This window comes from Diceros bicornis, chromosome 24 (assembly GCF_020826845.1).
Source record: "Diceros bicornis minor isolate mBicDic1 chromosome 24, mDicBic1.mat.cur, whole genome shotgun sequence".
Taxonomy (NCBI): Eukaryota; Metazoa; Chordata; class Mammalia; order Perissodactyla; family Rhinocerotidae; genus Diceros; species Diceros bicornis.
The window spans coordinates 15498278-15517114 of record NC_080763.1 but is presented as its reverse complement, the minus strand read 5'-3'; the positions used below and the strand labels follow the sequence as shown (position 1 = coordinate 15517114).

At 33.0% G+C, this 18837-nt stretch overlaps 1 protein-coding gene across 8 annotated transcripts in view; it reads right to left on the bottom strand.

The window, feature by feature from the left end:
- The window catches only part of GPHN (gephyrin), a 648078-nt gene that overhangs the window by 380291 nt on the left and 248950 nt on the right, over positions 1 to 18837 (bottom strand). For all 8 annotated transcript variants that reach the window (XM_058567151.1, XM_058567147.1, XM_058567152.1 and 5 more), the window contains exon 3: positions 1486 to 1543. In XM_058567151.1, coding sequence (XP_058423134.1) covers positions 1486 to 1543 — 58 coding nt within the window. The remainder of the gene's footprint in view (positions 1 to 1485; positions 1544 to 18837) is intronic.

Sequence of the window (18837 nt, the reverse complement as noted above, 5' to 3'; positions counted from 1 at the left end):
GCCAGTCCTATATCTCAACAGTCTTTATTTTACACCCTGTGATCTGGTACCATATTATCTCATATTTATGCTTTCTCAAGTGCCTCTGCCTCCGTATAGAACTCCAATTTGCTGAGTTTACCTCTTGGAAAGACTTTGCTGATTATCTTTTTCAAAAGTGCCCTTCCTATGTGTTTCATAGAATACTTTGTTTACCTTTATCACTTAACATGTATTATAATTGTAATATAAGATAGAGCACCTTTAAGATAGATGGATTTTAACTCTATATCCTTTACATAAATGCTGCTTAATTATTTATATACACATTTACAGATTACTTAAAGTTTCTAGAGTTTGATTTTTTTTCTCAGTCATTATAAAATGTATTTCAAGAAGGAATATATTCATGTTATTCTGACTCTTTAACAACACTTGATTATATTTTTGGGAAGTAATTACTGGACCTCAAACAACAATTTCAACAAGTTAACCTTTATTAATTTCCATTTTCTCTTCCAAAAAATAGGGGATCTGGATTAGACCTAAGGTTCTTCCCACCCAAACTATTTTATGAATTTATATCAAGTTGGAATGAGTCTCTTGACACTCCTGTATTTTTTGGATGCTAGAATATAATCATGGTATTAATTCCTGATGTTGACTACACAGAACACATGACATTAAAACTAATAATATATTACATAATAAAGATCACCAAGCTTAACTGATTTAAAAATAACATAAACAAATTAAGAATTATTTACTGAGATTTCAGTTTATTGAACTTAATTTTGAAAGTCTGATCAAATCAAGCTTAATGATTTCTTGAGATCTTTACTTATTGTTAACAACTTAACAATTGTTTATTCTTGACTCTTGCTATACAATTGTTAAATTTATTTATGGAATAGATAGTAAGTTTGGGTCTCATTAGACTGTAAGTTGGTCTTGGACAAGGGGTGCATGTTATGCTGGAAGACCAATAGTCCATAGGATTTATTAAAACGTTAGAGACAGAAGAATGTAGTAATGCTGTAATTTTCAAAGAGTAAGGTCAATTTTTAATTTATTGGAGTGTAAATTTTAAATTGAAATTGGCATACCATGTTTTCAAAGTAACAAGGAAATATTTACTAGAAGATTGATACTATTTATAATTGATGAAAGCTTATAGTGAAAAGAAATTAAAACAAGATAAAAAGATAATCCAATATGCACACTAATGCTTATGTACAGTGCTTTCTTAAGTAGATTTTCAATGAATTTCATAGGAAAGGGTTCTTTTTTGATTCCCCTAATATTTGTCTTAGAAATGCATTGATAATGGTAGATAAAATCTGATAATGATTATCTGATACATATATTTTTTAATTCAAATAGGATAACTGGGAATTAAATGATGTCCTAACACACCCAAAGATTCAACAGTGTAAAGAAAAAGTAATTCTTCCCCTCCCTCCAAGATACTAAGTCTTTGTAGAGGTGAAAAATGCCATACTATACCTTGATTTCTTCTATTTCATCTGGTACTATCTTGTATGCTGATATAGTCCCACCCAACCTGAAATTAGGAGAAGAAAATATTCTCAAAACCAGCAACAGTGTATAAAAAAATATGGACTATTTCTGCCATTAGCATCAAGTGCCACCAATAACTGCCCATTACCCACCCCAATAACCATGGAGGGAAAACAACTCTTTTGTGCTTCAGTTTTCCATATATTAGTTAAAAAGAAGTAGATAATGAATGACTACTGGAAGAGAAAACATTGTTAGATTTTTAATCATAACTAAACTTCTTTTATTGATGGTCTTAATGATGCTGAAACTGCCCCTTTTACTGATGGATTCTGTTACCACTAAGATGTGTCAAGAACCAACAGCAGACAGTGTGTTCATTTTTAGTTAATAGACTTCACCTTTTAGAGTAGTTTTAGGTTTACAGAAAAATTGAGCAAAAAGTAAAGAGATTTATTTCACAGACTGCCCACCACAGTTTTCCCTATTATTAACATTTTGCATTGTGTGGTACATCTGTCACAACTGATGAATCAATATTGATTTTCCATTTTTTTAAAAATAATTTAAACAAGGAGTCAGAGAGATGTGTGTGCCCAGCACTCTCCAAAGGAAAGAGATGAGCGTTTGTAGGTTACAAATTTAATCCCTGAGATATGATCTTTGCCTGGAGGCAGTGATGTCATTACATTCATGTTCACTTATTTGAAATATTTTTTTAGAAAGCAGCTAAGATTTATGTAACACTTACCATTTACCAAGCGTGTCATATATTATCTAATTTAATTCTTACAACTGTCTCCATTGTAAAAATGGGGAAATTGAGACATGAAGGGATTCAGTAATTTTCCCAAGTGAAGGAGCTAATTGAGATGTACATTAAGTGTAAATTTACGTACCAGATTTCAAATACTTAGTATAAAAAAATATTAATTTAAAAATATTGATTACATGTTAAAATAACATTGTGGACATATTGGGTTAAATAAGATATTATTCAAATTAATTTCATCTGCTTCTTTTTAGTTTTTAAAATGTGGCTACTAAATCTTTTAAATTACATATATGGCTTGCACTTGTGGCTACTATCATATCTCTATCAGGCAGGTGCTCTAAGCTCTTAAAACTCCAAGATTACCTACTTCCCTACCTTTGCTCTAACTCAGTGCTTAAAAAGGAACTTTCTGATTACTTATTTGATAAGTATCTCAATACCAGAAAAGACAGTATCATAAATAAGGGACTTATGTATTCTAGTACTTTAGGATATCTTCTGTCTCAATTGTAAATTAAGAAATGACATTCTAGTTTCCACTAAAAAATAACTTAATTCAATCAAATGATTTTTATAGAAAACTCTGCATTTAAACTCTTTAATATTACCATTTATCTTTGCTAATGGAACTAGTGTTCAGATATTTATTTGAGAATTATTTCCTAGACTTTAAAGTGCCATGACTGAATGATGAAAATACTAATGAAATTTAACTTAATTCATATTATATAGGGTATATAAGTGACATACTAAATAAGACCATAGTAATATAACTAGTAAAAGAGCAGCACTAGATGTTACTAAAATGAAAAATTATATAACTCTCTGTAACAGGTTTAAGGTAGGCATTTAAAATTTTTTTTCATTGTCAATTATTAATGTTATTCAATGAGAAGTTGAGATCGTTGGGATATCAATGAAGACAGAGCAAAGACTACTGAAGACTCTAGGACTTCAATTTATAGCACTGGAAATAATGAGTTCATCATTTTATTCATTGAGTTCTTTTCATGTAATGGATATAATCCAGGGAATGAGGATACAAAGAAGTCATAGTCTTGTAGAGGAGCAGATGAATAAACAAATATCTGTAATACAATGCACTGAAGTTTTACAATAGAACTAGGTAGAAGCTAAAAGTTTGAAATTATTTCAAAATAAAGTTTTTAAAAAGTACCTATCATTGTAAAACAGACTGGTTATAACACAAGCAGTTTAAAACAACTGTTACATAAATGGCATAGATTACAGAAATAGTTTCAATTTGTTAGTACAATAATGATTCAAAGATGTCATGATGATAATGGTTGATTTCTGAAAGAAAAATAAAAACCAAGTCGCTATGATAAATTTCAATTCAATTCTACTTCAATAAACAATTCATTTTTCTCTTCATTAATGTTGACTAATAGTCCCTCAAATATTGCCTCTGCTGGAATTCCAACCTAGGGAAGAAAAGCTTTCAGATTAGTATTCCCACATCAACTTCAAACCAGTGATAATAGTTTCAACTGTGAAAAGGCAGGTAAAATATATCATTTAATATATTCCTACTTGGATTAAAATGGACATGTGACATATAAACATTATGCCTATGAATAGTATGTTGATAAAACAGTAGGATAATCATATGATCATGTAGCTAAAAACAGGAAACTTGGAGGGCCTCTGTCTTATACTTAACACAGAAATGAAAAAGGAGATTAAAGCTGAAAATACACCAGAAAACAAAATCCAGTAAAAAGCTACAATCTAGAAGTAATTTAAGGAAACATTTGAGTCATAAGCAAGTTAGTGAAAAAAGAAAAAAGTTCGAGAATAAACTTACTGCAACTCATCTATTTTTCCTATTCCCTGACAACAACCAAAGTAATGGCAACTTTACCAACTATTAATTTTGACTTTTGAACTGATTTCTGAAAATAACATTTCTATTTTCATGGCAGCATGAAACATGGCTAAATTTAAAATATCTTTAAATTTAACATACTATCAGTATTTCATAGTTAGCACACTCCAGCAGACTCATTCCAAATTTCTTGCTCTTTCCATTACAACAAACTGTCCTCATTGTTGAAGAAAGAATACACTCTGGAAGTAGAGTTCTATTTTATCCTAGTCAACATATAAAGGGCCGGCCCCGTGGCTTAGTGGTTAAGTACGTGCGTTCCGCTACTGGCGGCACGGGTTTGGATCCCAGGCGTGCACCAACGCACTGCTTGTCCAGCCATGCTGAGGCGGGGTCCCACATACAGCAACTAGAAGGATGTGCAACTATGACATACAACTATCTACTGGGACTTTGTGGAAAAAAAAAAAGGAGGAGGATTGGCAATAGATGTTAGCTCAGGGCCGGTCTTCCTCAGCAAAAAAAACAGGAGGATTGGCATGGACGTTAGCTCAGGGCTCATCTTCCTCTCACACACACACACACAAAAAATGTATATATATATAAATGGTATTACACTGGCAGTGATAATGGCAGTAATAGTAGCAATACTACTACTAGTAGTTTATTGAGCATTTACTACATGCCAAGCATTATGTCAGGTTTTATATGTATTTTCTCATTTAACTCTCATAACCTATAATTATGATTATGAAAAAAAAAATGAGACAAGCAATTTTTTGGAAGTCATACAACTAGGAGTGGCACAGCTGGGCATAAGAACTAAGCTCCAAAACTTGATATGCAGATTCTAAAATTGATATGGAAATTCAAGGGACACAGATTAGTCAAACAATCTGTAAAAGAAAAAAGTTGGAGGATTCCCACTTCCTGACTTCACATTACTACAAAGCTCCACTCATCAAGACTATGTGGTACTGGCATACAGATAGACATATAAAGCAATAGGATACAAATTAAAAGCCAGAAACAAATATCACATTTATGGTCAACTGGTTTCTGTTTTCCTTTTTATTTTATTGTGATAAATATATTTAACAAATTTTCATTTTAACCATTTTAAGTGTACAATTCAGTGACATTAATTACATTCACAATGATGAACAACCATCATTACTATCTATTTCCAAAACTTAGCCATCAAATAAACAGAAACTCTGTAACCATTAAGCAATAACTCCCCATTTTCCCCCTCTCCTCAGCCCCTGGTAATGCCTCACTAACTTTGTTTTTATGAATTTGACTACTCTAGGAACCTCATATAAGTGGAATCACAAAATATTTGTCCTTTCACGTCTGGCTAATTTCACTCAGCATAGTGTTTTCAAGAACGTCATTCCTTTTTATGACTGAATAATACTCCATTGTACGTATATACCACATTTTATTTATCCACTCAACTGTTAATGGACACTTAGATTGTTTCCATTTTTTAGCTATTAAGAATAATGCTGCAATGAACACTGGCATACTAATACCTGAGTCTCTCTTTTCAATTCTTTTGGGTATATAGGCATATTCTGTTTTATTGCACTTCGCTTTATTGTGCTTCAAAGATACTGCATTTTACAAGACCCTCCACCAGCAAAAAGATTACAACTCACTGAAGGTTCAGATGATGGTTAGCATTTTTTAGTAATAAAGCAATTTTTAATTAAGGTATTGTACCACCCAAAGGCGGGGTTGTCTGCCCGCTGGAAGACATGCCAACAGTCAAGAGGCAGGGAGGTAGGAGAGAAAGGACTTTATGGCTTGCTAGCAAGAGGGAAGGCGGCTGACTCATGTCCAAAAGAACCAGCTTACAGAACACAGACTACAGGCCAGTTATATAGAGGGCTGGTCTCCACGTTGGGGAGGCATCTGGTCTCAACATGGGGGCACCCATCTGATCTCCGGGTGGAGGCACACCTTTAGTTTAAGGGTGGGGGCATCCATCTGATCTCTGGGTGGAGGCAGATATCTAGTCTTGCAGGGGGGGGGCATCCATCTGTTCTTAGTTCCTGACAGTCCTTTGTTTTACTGGATATGCATCAGAGACCAGAGCAACCCTCTATACCCTGATCTTTCAGTTGTCATTGATGATGGCTATCAGCATAGAGTTTCTGCCTGGGGGTCATCACATTCCTAAGGAACTCAAGGGAACAAAGTTATTAACTTATAGCAGCTGAGAGGGGCCATAAAATCTTCAGAGGATGTCTGGGTTAGTTAATCAGAGGTCATTCAAAGTTACAATATGGTTTCTTTTCTACAATATGGCTTCCCTTATGTCAACCTTGTCTTGAGCTGTTATCAGTATGTACAATGTTTTTTAGACATAATGCTACTGCACGCTTAATTGACTACAGTATAGTATAAACATAACTTTTATATGCACTGGGAAACCAAAAAATTTATATGACTCGCTTTATTGCAATATTTGCTTTATTGCAGCAGTCTGGAACTGAACCTGCAGAATCTGCGAGGCATGCCTGTACACCTAGGAAGCGGAATTACTCAGTCATATGGTAATTCTATGTTTAGCATTTGAAGAACTGTCCAACAGTTTTCCATAGTGGCTGTACTACTTTAAATCCCAATTAGCAATGTATGAGGATTCCAATTTATTCACATCCTCACCAACAATAATTTTCTTTCTTTTTTTTTTAATGGCTACCCTAATGGATGTAAAGTGGTAACTCATTGTGGTTTTGATTTTCATTTCCCTAATGACTAATAATATAGAGCATTTTTTCATGTGCTTATTGGCCATTTGTATATCTTCTTTTGAGAAATATCTATTCAAGTCCTTTGGCCATTTTAATTTTTTTTTGTTTTTCTTTTTGCTGAGGAAGATTAGCCCTGAACTAACATCTGTTGCCAACCTTCCTCGTTTTTTGTGTGAGAAAGATTAGCCCTGAGCTAACATCTGTGCCAGTCTTCCTCTGTTCTATATGCGGGTTGCCACCACAGCGTGGCTGACAAGTGGTATAGGTCCTCCCCTGGGATCTGAACCCACAAACCCAGGCCGCCCAAGGAGAATGCACCAAACTTAACCACTAAACCATGCCACAGGGCCTGGACATTTTTGAATTGGGTTGTTTTGTTGTTGTTGTTGAGTTGTAGGAGTTCTGTATATATTCTGGATATTAAACCCTTATCCAATATATGATTTCCAAATATTTTCTCCCATTTTGTAGGTTGTCTTTTCACTTGCTTGATAATGTCCTTTGATGCACAAAAGCTTTCAATTTTGAAGAAGCCAAATTTTTCTTTTTTTCTTTTTTCGCTCATGTTATTGGTGTCATATGTAAGAATCCATTGTCAAATCCAAGGTCATTAAGATTTATCTCTATATTTCCTTCTAAGAGTTTTGGGTTTTAGCTGTTTTCACACCTTTGACTTAGCACTTTTGTCTAAAATCAATTTGCCATAGATACATAGGTTTATTTCTGGATCCTCAATTCTATTCTATTGTGCCACACTGTTTTGATTACTGTAAGCTTTGTGGTAAGTTTTGAAATTGGGAAGTGTGAGCCCTCCAATTTTGTTCTTCTCTTAAAAGATTGTTTTGGCTATTTGGGGCCCCTTATAATTTCATATGAATTTTGGGTATGGCTTTTCCATTTCTGCAACAAAAGGCAGTTGGAATTCGGATAAGGAATTACATTGCATCTGTAGATCACAATGGGAAGTACTGCCATCTTAACAATATTAAGTCTTCCAATCCATGAACATGGGAGACATTTCAATTACTTAGCTATTCTTTAATTTCTTTCAGCAAAGTTTTGTAGATTTCAGTGTACAAATCTTTTACATCCTTGATTAAATTTATTCCTAGGCATTTTATTTTTCAGATGATATTTTAAATGGAGTTGCTTTTAATTTCTCTTTCAGATTGTTTATTGCTGGTTTATAGAAACATAAATGATTTTTGTGTGTTGGTCTCGTACCCTGCAACTTTGCTGAACTCATTTATTGGCTCTAATAACTTTCTTGTGCATTCTGTACGATTTTCTATATAAAAGCATCATGTTATCTGTGAACAGAGAAAGATCTACTCCTTCCTTAACAGTTTGAATGCCTTTTATTTCTTTTTACTGTCTAATTGCTCTGCCTAGAACTTCCAGTGCAATGTTCCATATCAATGGTGAAAGCAGATATCCTTGTCTTGTTCCTGATCTAAGGGGAAAGCTTTCAGTTTTCCACCATTGAACATGATATTAGCTATGGGTTTTTCATAGATGCCTTTTATCATGTTAAGGTGTTCCTTTCTATTTCTAGTTTTCTGAGTGCTTTCATCATGAAAGAGTGTTGAATTTTTGTTAAATGCTTTTTCTGTGTCAAACGAGATGATCATGTGTGGTTTTTTTCATTCTTTCAATAAATGTGGTGTATTACAGTGATTGATTTTCTTATGTTGAGCTACCCTTGAATTCTTGGGATAATATTACTTCGTCATGGTGTATAATCCTTTCAATATCTTGGATTCAGTTTCCTAGTATTTTGCTGAGTATTTCTGCATCTGTATTCATAAGGGATATTGTTCCATCATATTTTTTTCTTGTGATGTCTTTATCTGGCTTCAGTAGAAAAGTAATGCTGGACTCAAAGAATGAGTTAGGAAGTGTTCTCTTCTGTTTTTTGGAAGAGTCTGAGAAGCGCTGGTGTTAATTCTTCTTTAAATGTTTGGTATAATTCAGCAGAAAAGTCATCTGGTCTTAGATTTTTCTTTGTTGGGAAGTTTTTGATTACTGATTAATCTCTTTATTTGTTATAGGTCTGTTGAGATTTTCTATTTTTTCTCGTGTCAGTTTAGGTAATTCATATGTTTCTAGGAATTCGTCTATTTCATCTAGTTTATCTAATTTGTTGGCATACAATTGTTCATAGTATTCTTTATAATCCTTTTTATTTCTGTAAAGTCAGTACCAATATTCCCACTTCCATTCCTGATTTTAGTTTTTGTCTTCTCTTTTTTTCTTAGTCAATCTAGCTAAAGGTTTGTCAATTTTGTTATCTTTTCAAAGAAGAAAATTTGGTTTTGTTGGTTTTCTATTGTTTTCCTATTCTCTATTTATCTCCACCCTAATCCTTATTATTTTCTTTCTTCCTTCTTTCTTTCTTTTTCTCTCCCTCCCTCCCTTCTTTGCATTATTGCCTTCTCTCATGTTTATATTATTTTTTCCTTTTTTGTAGTAAATCATTTTGATTCCCTTGTCATTTCCCATTGTATATCTTTTAGATATTTTCTTTGTGATTATATTGGCGAATATATTTAACATCCTAACTTTATAGCAATATAGTTGAATTGGTAACAACAATTTCACTAGCATACAAAAACTCTGCCCCTAACAGCTCTCTCTTCCCATTTTTATGTTGTTGTCACAGCTATGCTTGCTACTTTTGGGTTTGGTTTTCTCTTCTTTTACAGTTTGTCAAGGTATAAAGTTAGCTTATTGATTTGAGATGTTTCTTCCTTTTTAAGGTGAGCATTTGTAGCTATAAATTTCCCTCTGAGGACTCTTTTCTCTACATTCCATAAGTTTGGTATGTTGTGTTTTCATTTTCATTTGTCTTAAATATTTTCTAATTACCCTTGGGATGTCTTTTTGACCCACTGGTTAAAAGTGAATTGTTTAAATTCCACACACTGTGAATTTTTTACTTTCCTTCTGTTGTTGATTTGTAGTTTCATTCCATTGTGGTCAGAGAAGACACACTGCATGATTCCAATTTTTTTACATTTACTGAGCCTTTTCTCGGTGACCCAACATTTGGCTTATCCCGTAAAATGTTCCATGTGTTCTTTTCTGTATTCTCAGCAATTCCATTTTGAAATATGACTGTGCTTGGCTCTCCTAATTTATTATAAGTATTAAATATGATAATACATTTATTTTCTTAATATAAGTTCCTTTTATATTAGTTCCTATTATATAATAGACTTTTAATTGTATGAATTTTTTGAATGAATTAATCTATGTAATAAAAATAAAGAAATTTATAGATAGTGATTATTACCATTGGTGAAATTATTCCAGAAAAAAAAATTTGGTCCAAATTCATTAAGAATAGTAATATTCAGAGTTGCTCAGAAATAATTTAATTTTCTCCCCTAACGCAAATCTGCGCATCGACTTTTCCCCAGTTTTTGTTGTGAAATGTTAATTGATCCAGTAGTCCATGTCAGAAGTGTGGAAATCTTGGATGTCTTTCTCTTTCTCTGTCCCTACAAAAATTAGTGTCTGAGTCATATTTCTACTTGCCTTAATTTATCTGGAAAATACCTATTCCTCCATTTCCACTTTCTTACTTTACGATTTTATAATTTCTAACCACAGTTTTAATTGTCTCCTCCTCACAGCTGTACAAGTTTGATCTTTCTAAGATGCAATTTTTGTCATGTCACATTCTTATATTAATTAATAGATGATTTAATGAGACAATTTCCTTTATAAACCAATTCCTGACTCCATTTCTTGTTTCAGTTCCTATCATCCTTTTACAGTCTCTCTTTGTTCTAGCCATGCCCAATTATAAGTAGTTTCATAAATGCATCAGGCGATCTCTTGCCTTTTTTTATTACCCCTATCCTGAATGCTCTTCTCTATCCCCAAAACTCCTAATAATCAGCCTTCAGGAGTTGTATATCACTTTCAGAAGACTTATCCAAACTCTGGAAGTAGAGATAAGCACTTTTTCTACCGTGACTGAATGTGCCTTACTTGTATCTGCATTATAGCCTTTGTTCCATTAGTGTAATTACTTACTTAGAGATCTATATCCTCCATTAGATTATGAAGGTGCAGATTATATTTTAAGTTACTTTTGTACATCTGGCACATAGTGGGTACTTAAAGCTTGGTAAATCAGCACGTTTGGTTAGTTAATGAATAAGGTTAGAGCAGATAGATACGAGAATTTTCACCAAGATCATCAGCAAATCCTTTGTTAATAGCAGTATCTCTATTTTAATAATTTTATCATACATTTTTGATACACACAATATGATATCCACTGACTTCTTTTATAAAATAAATCTTAGATGTCTTAGTTTGGGCAGTGTTCTACCCTCAAAGCTTTCAACTTGACTGAAGAAGCAAGCAGGATATATTTAGTGATTTTCATAAGAAGCCAAACTATTGATTCATACATTAACCTTTAATGAATTAGTCTTGCTTAGACAGTATTCTAAACATATCTGGGCACTTGGCTTGATTCTTGCCATTTGCAGAAACTTCGGATGTCACTTGAGCATTAAGTAACAATAATTTTTTTTCCCAGGAAGATCATGTTGTCTAAATGATTTCAATCCCATTAGAAAGCATCTTCTGTGAAATATAAAAGTGAGACTACTAGCCTACTTAACACATACATATATCCAATAAATTCTCTAAGTGGTTATTTTTAGTGTTTTTTATGTTTAAGGCCCTGTGGTCCCAACCAAGTCCTAGCTTCCAGCTCTAACTGAAATTCAAATCTAAAATTGTTACAAGAAATTATATCTCCTGGTAATATAGCTTATCACTGGTTTATTTTAAAATATGTAATATTAAGAAAACAAGTAGTAAAATTACCAAATCAAGAAACTGGGTGTCTCTTTATTCAGTTATATTTTTCTTATTATTTGTTTTAATAATTTATTCAACAATTATTTCTTTCTCACAATACTTTTCAACTTATTAAAGGTTTATTGAATGCTATAAAATCACCAGGTGCCTCAAATAAATGGCATTTTTTAAATTTAAAAAAAAACCCTCCTCTGAAAAGGAAATTATTAAACAATATCTAGGTCCAGCCATAATTCGTCACAAATAATATAAAATGCTAACATAGGAACCAATCTTTCAAAAATATGGTTTCTTGGGAAAGAAGTCTATAAATCAACAGTCCTCTAAATTTTATTCCCTCGGAGGAAGTTAAGAATTTACAGGTTTTAATATCACAATGACAGTGACACTCAGAGTAAAGGTATGTTTTAAGGAAAAGGTGTAGTATCTGCAGAGCTGGAAACACAACTTTACAAAAGCAAACCACATTTGAAATTTTCACAGATTCTAAGAAAGTACACTTTTATGTCATTTTGAAATGCAACTACAACTTCTAAATGTGCAGCCTAATAGACAGAAAAAAACAGTCTGAAAAGTCAACGCATGTTAACAGCACAAAGGGAGGATCTCTGGTCTGCTCTATTTGAACAATAATATAACTATGGAAATCACATATTAAACCAAACAGATAGGAATGAAAGGTTAAAGGAAAACTGTGTTCAATGACTTAGAAAGTTCTCACGTGAGTGCCACACAATTAACTAAACAGCTCATTAAATGATATATGTGGAATACAAGACTTTTTGAAAGAAAAAAACATATAGGTACAAAAATACTAAATAAATTCACATTACAAAAATGTGCAACCTAAGAAAGAAAAGTTTTGAGAAGCACTTTGAATTTAGTGAGTAAGGTAAAGTATATGAATTATTGTTAACTATATCATACTAACGCTTTGGGGTAAAAAGAAAAGTTATATTTTTTCCTTTCTAATTGTAATAAAATTATTTTCCTCTTTGTGGGGCAGCATTTTGAGGAAATAACCAACATAAAAAGATAAAGGAAATTAATCCAAATGATGTCAATATTAAACTTTGTAGGTACAACGCTCAATAGTCTTTTTTTTCCTTTTCTTTTTTTTGTTTTTTTTTTTAATTGTGAAATTTTTGTTGTACATTATTGTTTATCAGCCACCACATAAGTGCATCCCTCCACCCCTTGTGCCCACCTCCCCCCCCTCCAGTAACCACCAAAGAGTTCTATCTGTGACAATGTTCAATATTCTTATACAGGTGGTCAAAATTGCAAAATATAAAGATTCCCTCTGGCCCAATGAGACTAAAATGCTCTGTTTGGTGGCATTTAGAACTCTGACTTCAGTGATTTCTCATTTCTAAAGAGAAAGAGCATCATGAACTAGGAAAGATATTATCAAAGGAGTTCTACAGATCAGAATTCCTAAGATTCATCAGAGAACAAATCTATTACTGGCAGTGATTTATTTTCTTATGTCTAATATTTCTAGTACTCAATTATGCCCATGTTATTGGTCTTCAGCATGTACAATGTTCATATAAAGAGATAGAGAAGGAAAGAGAAAAAATGTCTTTTGATTACAAAGGACATGACAATTTTTCTAATGTGGCCAGATATTAAATCATATCTAGAAAAAAATTACAGAAATGTAATCTTCTTGGGCATAGGATCCAGATTTTATTCATTTTTGAATTCTATACAATGTCTAGGATAATGTCATACAAGTATTAAATAAATTTCTGTTGAATGAATAATTACATTCATGTGGCATTCCCCAAATTGTGTTCTTTTAGGGGTTAACAAATAGACTTCCCTCTCCATACCAAGGTTACATATACAAATGAATTTAGAAAACCAACATGCTAAATCTCTTTCTTGGAGATATTCCTCATAATTATCATTAGTATATTAAAGTCACTGGGAAGTTCTGCAATAAAGTGCTGAAAGGAAAACACTGCTAACCAAGAATACTACAGCTGGCAAAACTATCCTTCAAAAATGAAAGAGATATAAAGACTCCCAGACAAACAAAACCTGAGGAGCTCATGACTACTATACCTGCCTTACAAGAAATGCTAAAGGCAGTTTTTCAAGTTGAAACAAAATGATGCTAAATAGCAATAGAAAAGTATAAGAAAGTATAAAACTCACTAGTAAAGATAATTATATAGACCGATACAGAATACTGTAATAATGGAATAGCAGTGTGTAAATAACTTCTAATTTTAGTATTAAAAGACATAAGCATTAAGATTAACTTTAAATCCAAAAATTTGTTAATGGATACACAATATAAAGAATGTAAATTGTGACATCAATAATATAAACTGTATGGGAGGAGAGGGAAGTAAAAGTGTAGAGTTTTTGAATGTTATTGAAGATATCAGCTTAAAATAGACAATTATAAATATAAGATGCTTTATGTAAGCCTCATAGTAACCACAAGGCAAAAACCTATAGTAAATACATGAAAGGAATCAAAGCATAACACTACAAAATATCATCAAATCACAAAGGAGGACAGCAAGAGAGGAAGAAAGGAACAAAAGAACTACAAAAAAATCAGAAAAAAATGAACAGAATGCCAATAGAAGCCCTTAGCTATCAATAACTACTTTAAACGTAAATTAAACTCTCAAATCACACAAAATCAAGTGATTAAAAAAGATCAAACTACATACTGTCCTCAAGAGACTCACTTCAGAATTAAGGACACATACATGCTGAAAGTGAAGGACTAGAAAAAGATACTCTATGCAAGTGGTAACCAAAAGACAACAGGAGTTGCTATCCTTACATCAGACAATATAGACTTTAAGTCAAAACCTATCAAGAGACCAAGAGACAAAAAAGGTCATTATATAATGATAAAAGGGTCAATTCATCAGGAAGACATAACAATTATAAATATATATGCACTCAACATCAGAGTACTAAGTATATACAGCAACCATTGATGGATTTGAAGGGGAGAAATAGACTACAATACAATAATAGTAGGAGATTTTAATACTCCACTTTCGACAATGGATAGAACATCTAGACAAAAAACTAATAAGGAAACAGTGGACTTGAACAACACTATAGACCAAATGGACCTAAGAGACACATGCAAAACATTCTACCCAATAGCAGACTACACATTGTTCTCAAGGGCACACAAAACATTCTCCAGACTAGATCACGTGTTAGGTCATGAAACAAGTCTGAACAAATTTAAGAATATCAAAATTATAGAAGGTATCTTTTCTGACCACAATGGAATGAAAGTAGAAATCAATAACATCAGGAAAATCACAAATATGTGGAAATAAAATAACACAATCTTGAACCACCAAAGGGCCATAGAACAAATCATAAGAGAGATTAGAAAATATCCTAAGAAAAATGAAAAGAAACATAGTATACCAAAATTTGTGGGATGCAGTAAAAGCAGTATTAAGAGAGAGTTTTACAGTGACAAATCTTACATTAAAAAAAGAGAAAGATCTCAAATAAACAATTTAACTTTCTACTTCAAGGAACTACAAAAAGAACAAACTAAACCTAAAGTTAGCCAAAGGAAAGAAATAGCAAATATTAGAGCAGAAATAAACAAAATAGAGAATAGAAAAATGATAGGAAAAAATCAAGGAAACTAAGTTGGTTTTTTGAAAAAACAAACAAATTGACAAACTCTTAACTAGACTAAGATTAAAAGAGAGAAGACTAAAATAAAATCAGAAATGCAAGAGGAGATATTTACAACTGATGCCACAGAAATAAAAAGGCTTATAAGAGACTATTATGAACAATTATGCACCAAAAAATAGGATAACATAGAAGAAATGGATACATTCTTAGAAATGTACAATCTACGAAGTCTGAATCTTGCTTCTTGAATTTGTGGATTGATGCCTTCAATTTTATAAAATTCTCAATCAGTATTTTGTGAAATATTGCTCTGTATCATTCTCTCTCTAAATGGTAGACATTTTCACCAGGTACAATATGTGTTTTAGGCTCTTTTTTGCTTTTATCATTTTTGTGTGTGTGTTTCAACATGTCTAGTTTCAAGTAAAATCTCTTCCTGTTCATTTATTCTCTATTTTTTGTGCCTAATCTTCCAGTAAACCTATCTAATAAATTCTTCACTTCATTTAAAGAGTCTTTCCACTTCTACACTTTGCATCTGACTCTTTTAAAAAATACATTTTAGATCTCTGGTAAAACTCTCTATCATTCTCTTTATTTTTATGAACATATATTAATTGCAGTTACTCTAAAATCTCTATCCGATAGTTCTAATATCTGAACACCTATGAGTTTGTTTTTTCCTCTTGGTATTCAATCACTTGGTAGTGCTTCTTTGCCTGCCTTTTAATTTCTGATGAGATGACTGACATTAAGGTTGAGAAATTTTGTACACTCTGGATGATGTTATCTTTCTAGAAAAGGATTACAGTTTTCTTCTGTCAGGTAGAAAGAGTACCAGTGGTATATAAACTATTATGACCTCAAAAAAAAATTCCTTTAGTATAGCTATTATTTTATAGCTGAGGAAGCCATGGTACGGAAAGGTTAAGTAATTTGTCCAGGGTCAAATAGCTAAAAAGTGGTTAAGTAGCCTGGTCACTGAGGCTGTGCTCTTAACCAACATATTATACTGCTAACTCAAAGAATTATTGCCTATTTTATTTTAGCAGCTTATGTGATCATCCAGAAAGAATGAAAGCATTGAGAAATATACCTCTCAATAATAACGCATTCAAACTTTGCAAGTTAGTAAACAGATGCCTAATCAACCTAAAGAGGTCCTAGAAAACTCATCCACCTCATGATAATATTTGGCCTTACCTATAACATTCAAGTGTGCATTCACATAAAGATTTACAAATATGAAAGATAAACCCATCATAAATATCTACATTTCACTTCAAACATGGAAATCAAGAATCCATTTAAGGGGCCGGCCCGGTGGCGCAAGCGGTTAAGTGCGCGCGCTCCGCTGCGGCGGCCCGGGGTTCGCTGGTTCGGATCCCGGGCGCGCACCAACGCACTGCTTGGCAAGCCATACTGTGGCGGCGTCCCATATAAAGTGGAGGAAGATGGGCACAGATGTTAGCCCAGGGCCGTCTTCCTCAGCCAAAAAAAAAAAAAAAAAAAAAAGAGGAGGCTTGGCGGATGTTAGCACAGGGCTGATCTCCTCACAAAAAAAAAAAAAGAATCCATTTAATAATTATCGACAGACAATTCATTTCTCTGCCCTCCTTCTTTAATTTTTTAGTTATTAGTGTGAAAAGGTGATGTGTGGACGCTATGTCACACAAAAGTCTGGCACACTATCAAAAGAAGCATGAAAAGAACACTTTGTCTAAAACACTGTTTAACAAACAGATCCTTCTACACAGAGATAATGGAATCATAATAGACTGTTGAGTTTTCTACCTAAACATTTGCCTCAGCTTTAACATTATTTAATTTGTTATAATTTATTTGTGTATATTTGAATGAATCAAAAGATCCAAAACAGCACTGCTGAAGTAGTCCCTCTGTAACACATTAATCTTTTTTTTCCCTATTTTGCAAGAAGAAACACTGCTCGTTTATTATAAGCTCAAAAGTTGTAAATGACCTAGATAAAACATGTACTAACCACTTAGCATTAATCAGTTTTTTAAAAACATAATTACCATATCCCAAACATGTATGAAGTACTGTACAAGTGAGAAAGAGAATTGTAACGGAAACCAAAAGATATTATCAGACAAAACAGACTTTTAAGCCAAAGTGTTTCCAAGAGACACAGAAGGATATTATACACTGATAAAAGGTTCAATACATCAAAAGATATGCTGATTACAAACATTTACGCACGTAATAAGAGAGATCTAAAATATACGCAGCAAAAGTTGATAGTATTAAAGAGAGAAATAAAAAGTTCTACATTAATAGTTGGAGACTTCAATATCCTATTTTTTTGTTTGTGTGTGTGTGTGTGTGTGAGGAAGATCAGCCCTGAGCTAACATCCATGTCAGTCCTCCTCTTTTTGCTGAGGAAGACTGGCCCTGGGCTAACATCTGTGCCTATCTTCCTCCACTTTATATGGGATGCTGCCACAGCATGGCCTCACAAGCAGTGCCTCAGTGCGCGCCCGGGATCCGAACCCAGGCCTCCAGTAGCAGAGAGCACGCACTTAACTGCTACACCACAGGGCTGGCCCAATACCCCAATTTTAATAATGTATAGAATAAACAGACATTAATAAGGAAACAGAGGACTTGAACAACACTAAAAACCATTTGACCTAACAAACATATACAGAACAATCCACCCATTAGCAGAATACACATTCTTCTCTAGTACCCATGGACCATTTTCCAGGATAGACGATATCTTAGGCCACAAAACGAGTCTTAATAAATTTTAAAAGATTAAAATAATACAAGGTATTTTCTCTGACTACAACAGAATGAAACTAGAAATCAACAACAGAAGTAAAACAGAAATTCACAAATATGTGGAAAATTAACCAACACACTCTTCTGCATCAAAGAACAAATCACAAAGCAATTAGAAAAAACCTTGAGATGAATGAAAACAAAAAAACCATGCACCAAAATTTACGGGATATATCAAATGTAGCGCTAAGAGGGAAATTTATAGCTGTAAACGCCCACACTAAAAGAGAAGGATCTCAAATCAGTAACTTAACTGTACATCTTAAAGAACTAGAAAAAGGAGAGCAAACTAACCCCAAAGCTAGCAGAAGGAAGAAAATAATAAAGTTTAGGGTGGAGATAAATGCAATACAGAAAAGAAAAACAATAGAGAGAATCATGGAAACTAAAACTTCATTCTTTTAATGATAAAAGACCAATAAAATTTAAAACCTTTAGCTAGATTGATATCCACCCCCCACCCCCGAAAAGAAAGCAAGATAAGACCCAATTTCCCCCAACCAGAAATGAAATGAGGACATTACTACAGACCTTACAGGGAAAAAAAAGGATTATAATAGAATACTATAAACAATTTTATGCCAACAAATTACATAATCTAGATGAAATGCACAAGTCCCTAAAAACATAGCTACCAAAAAGTAAAT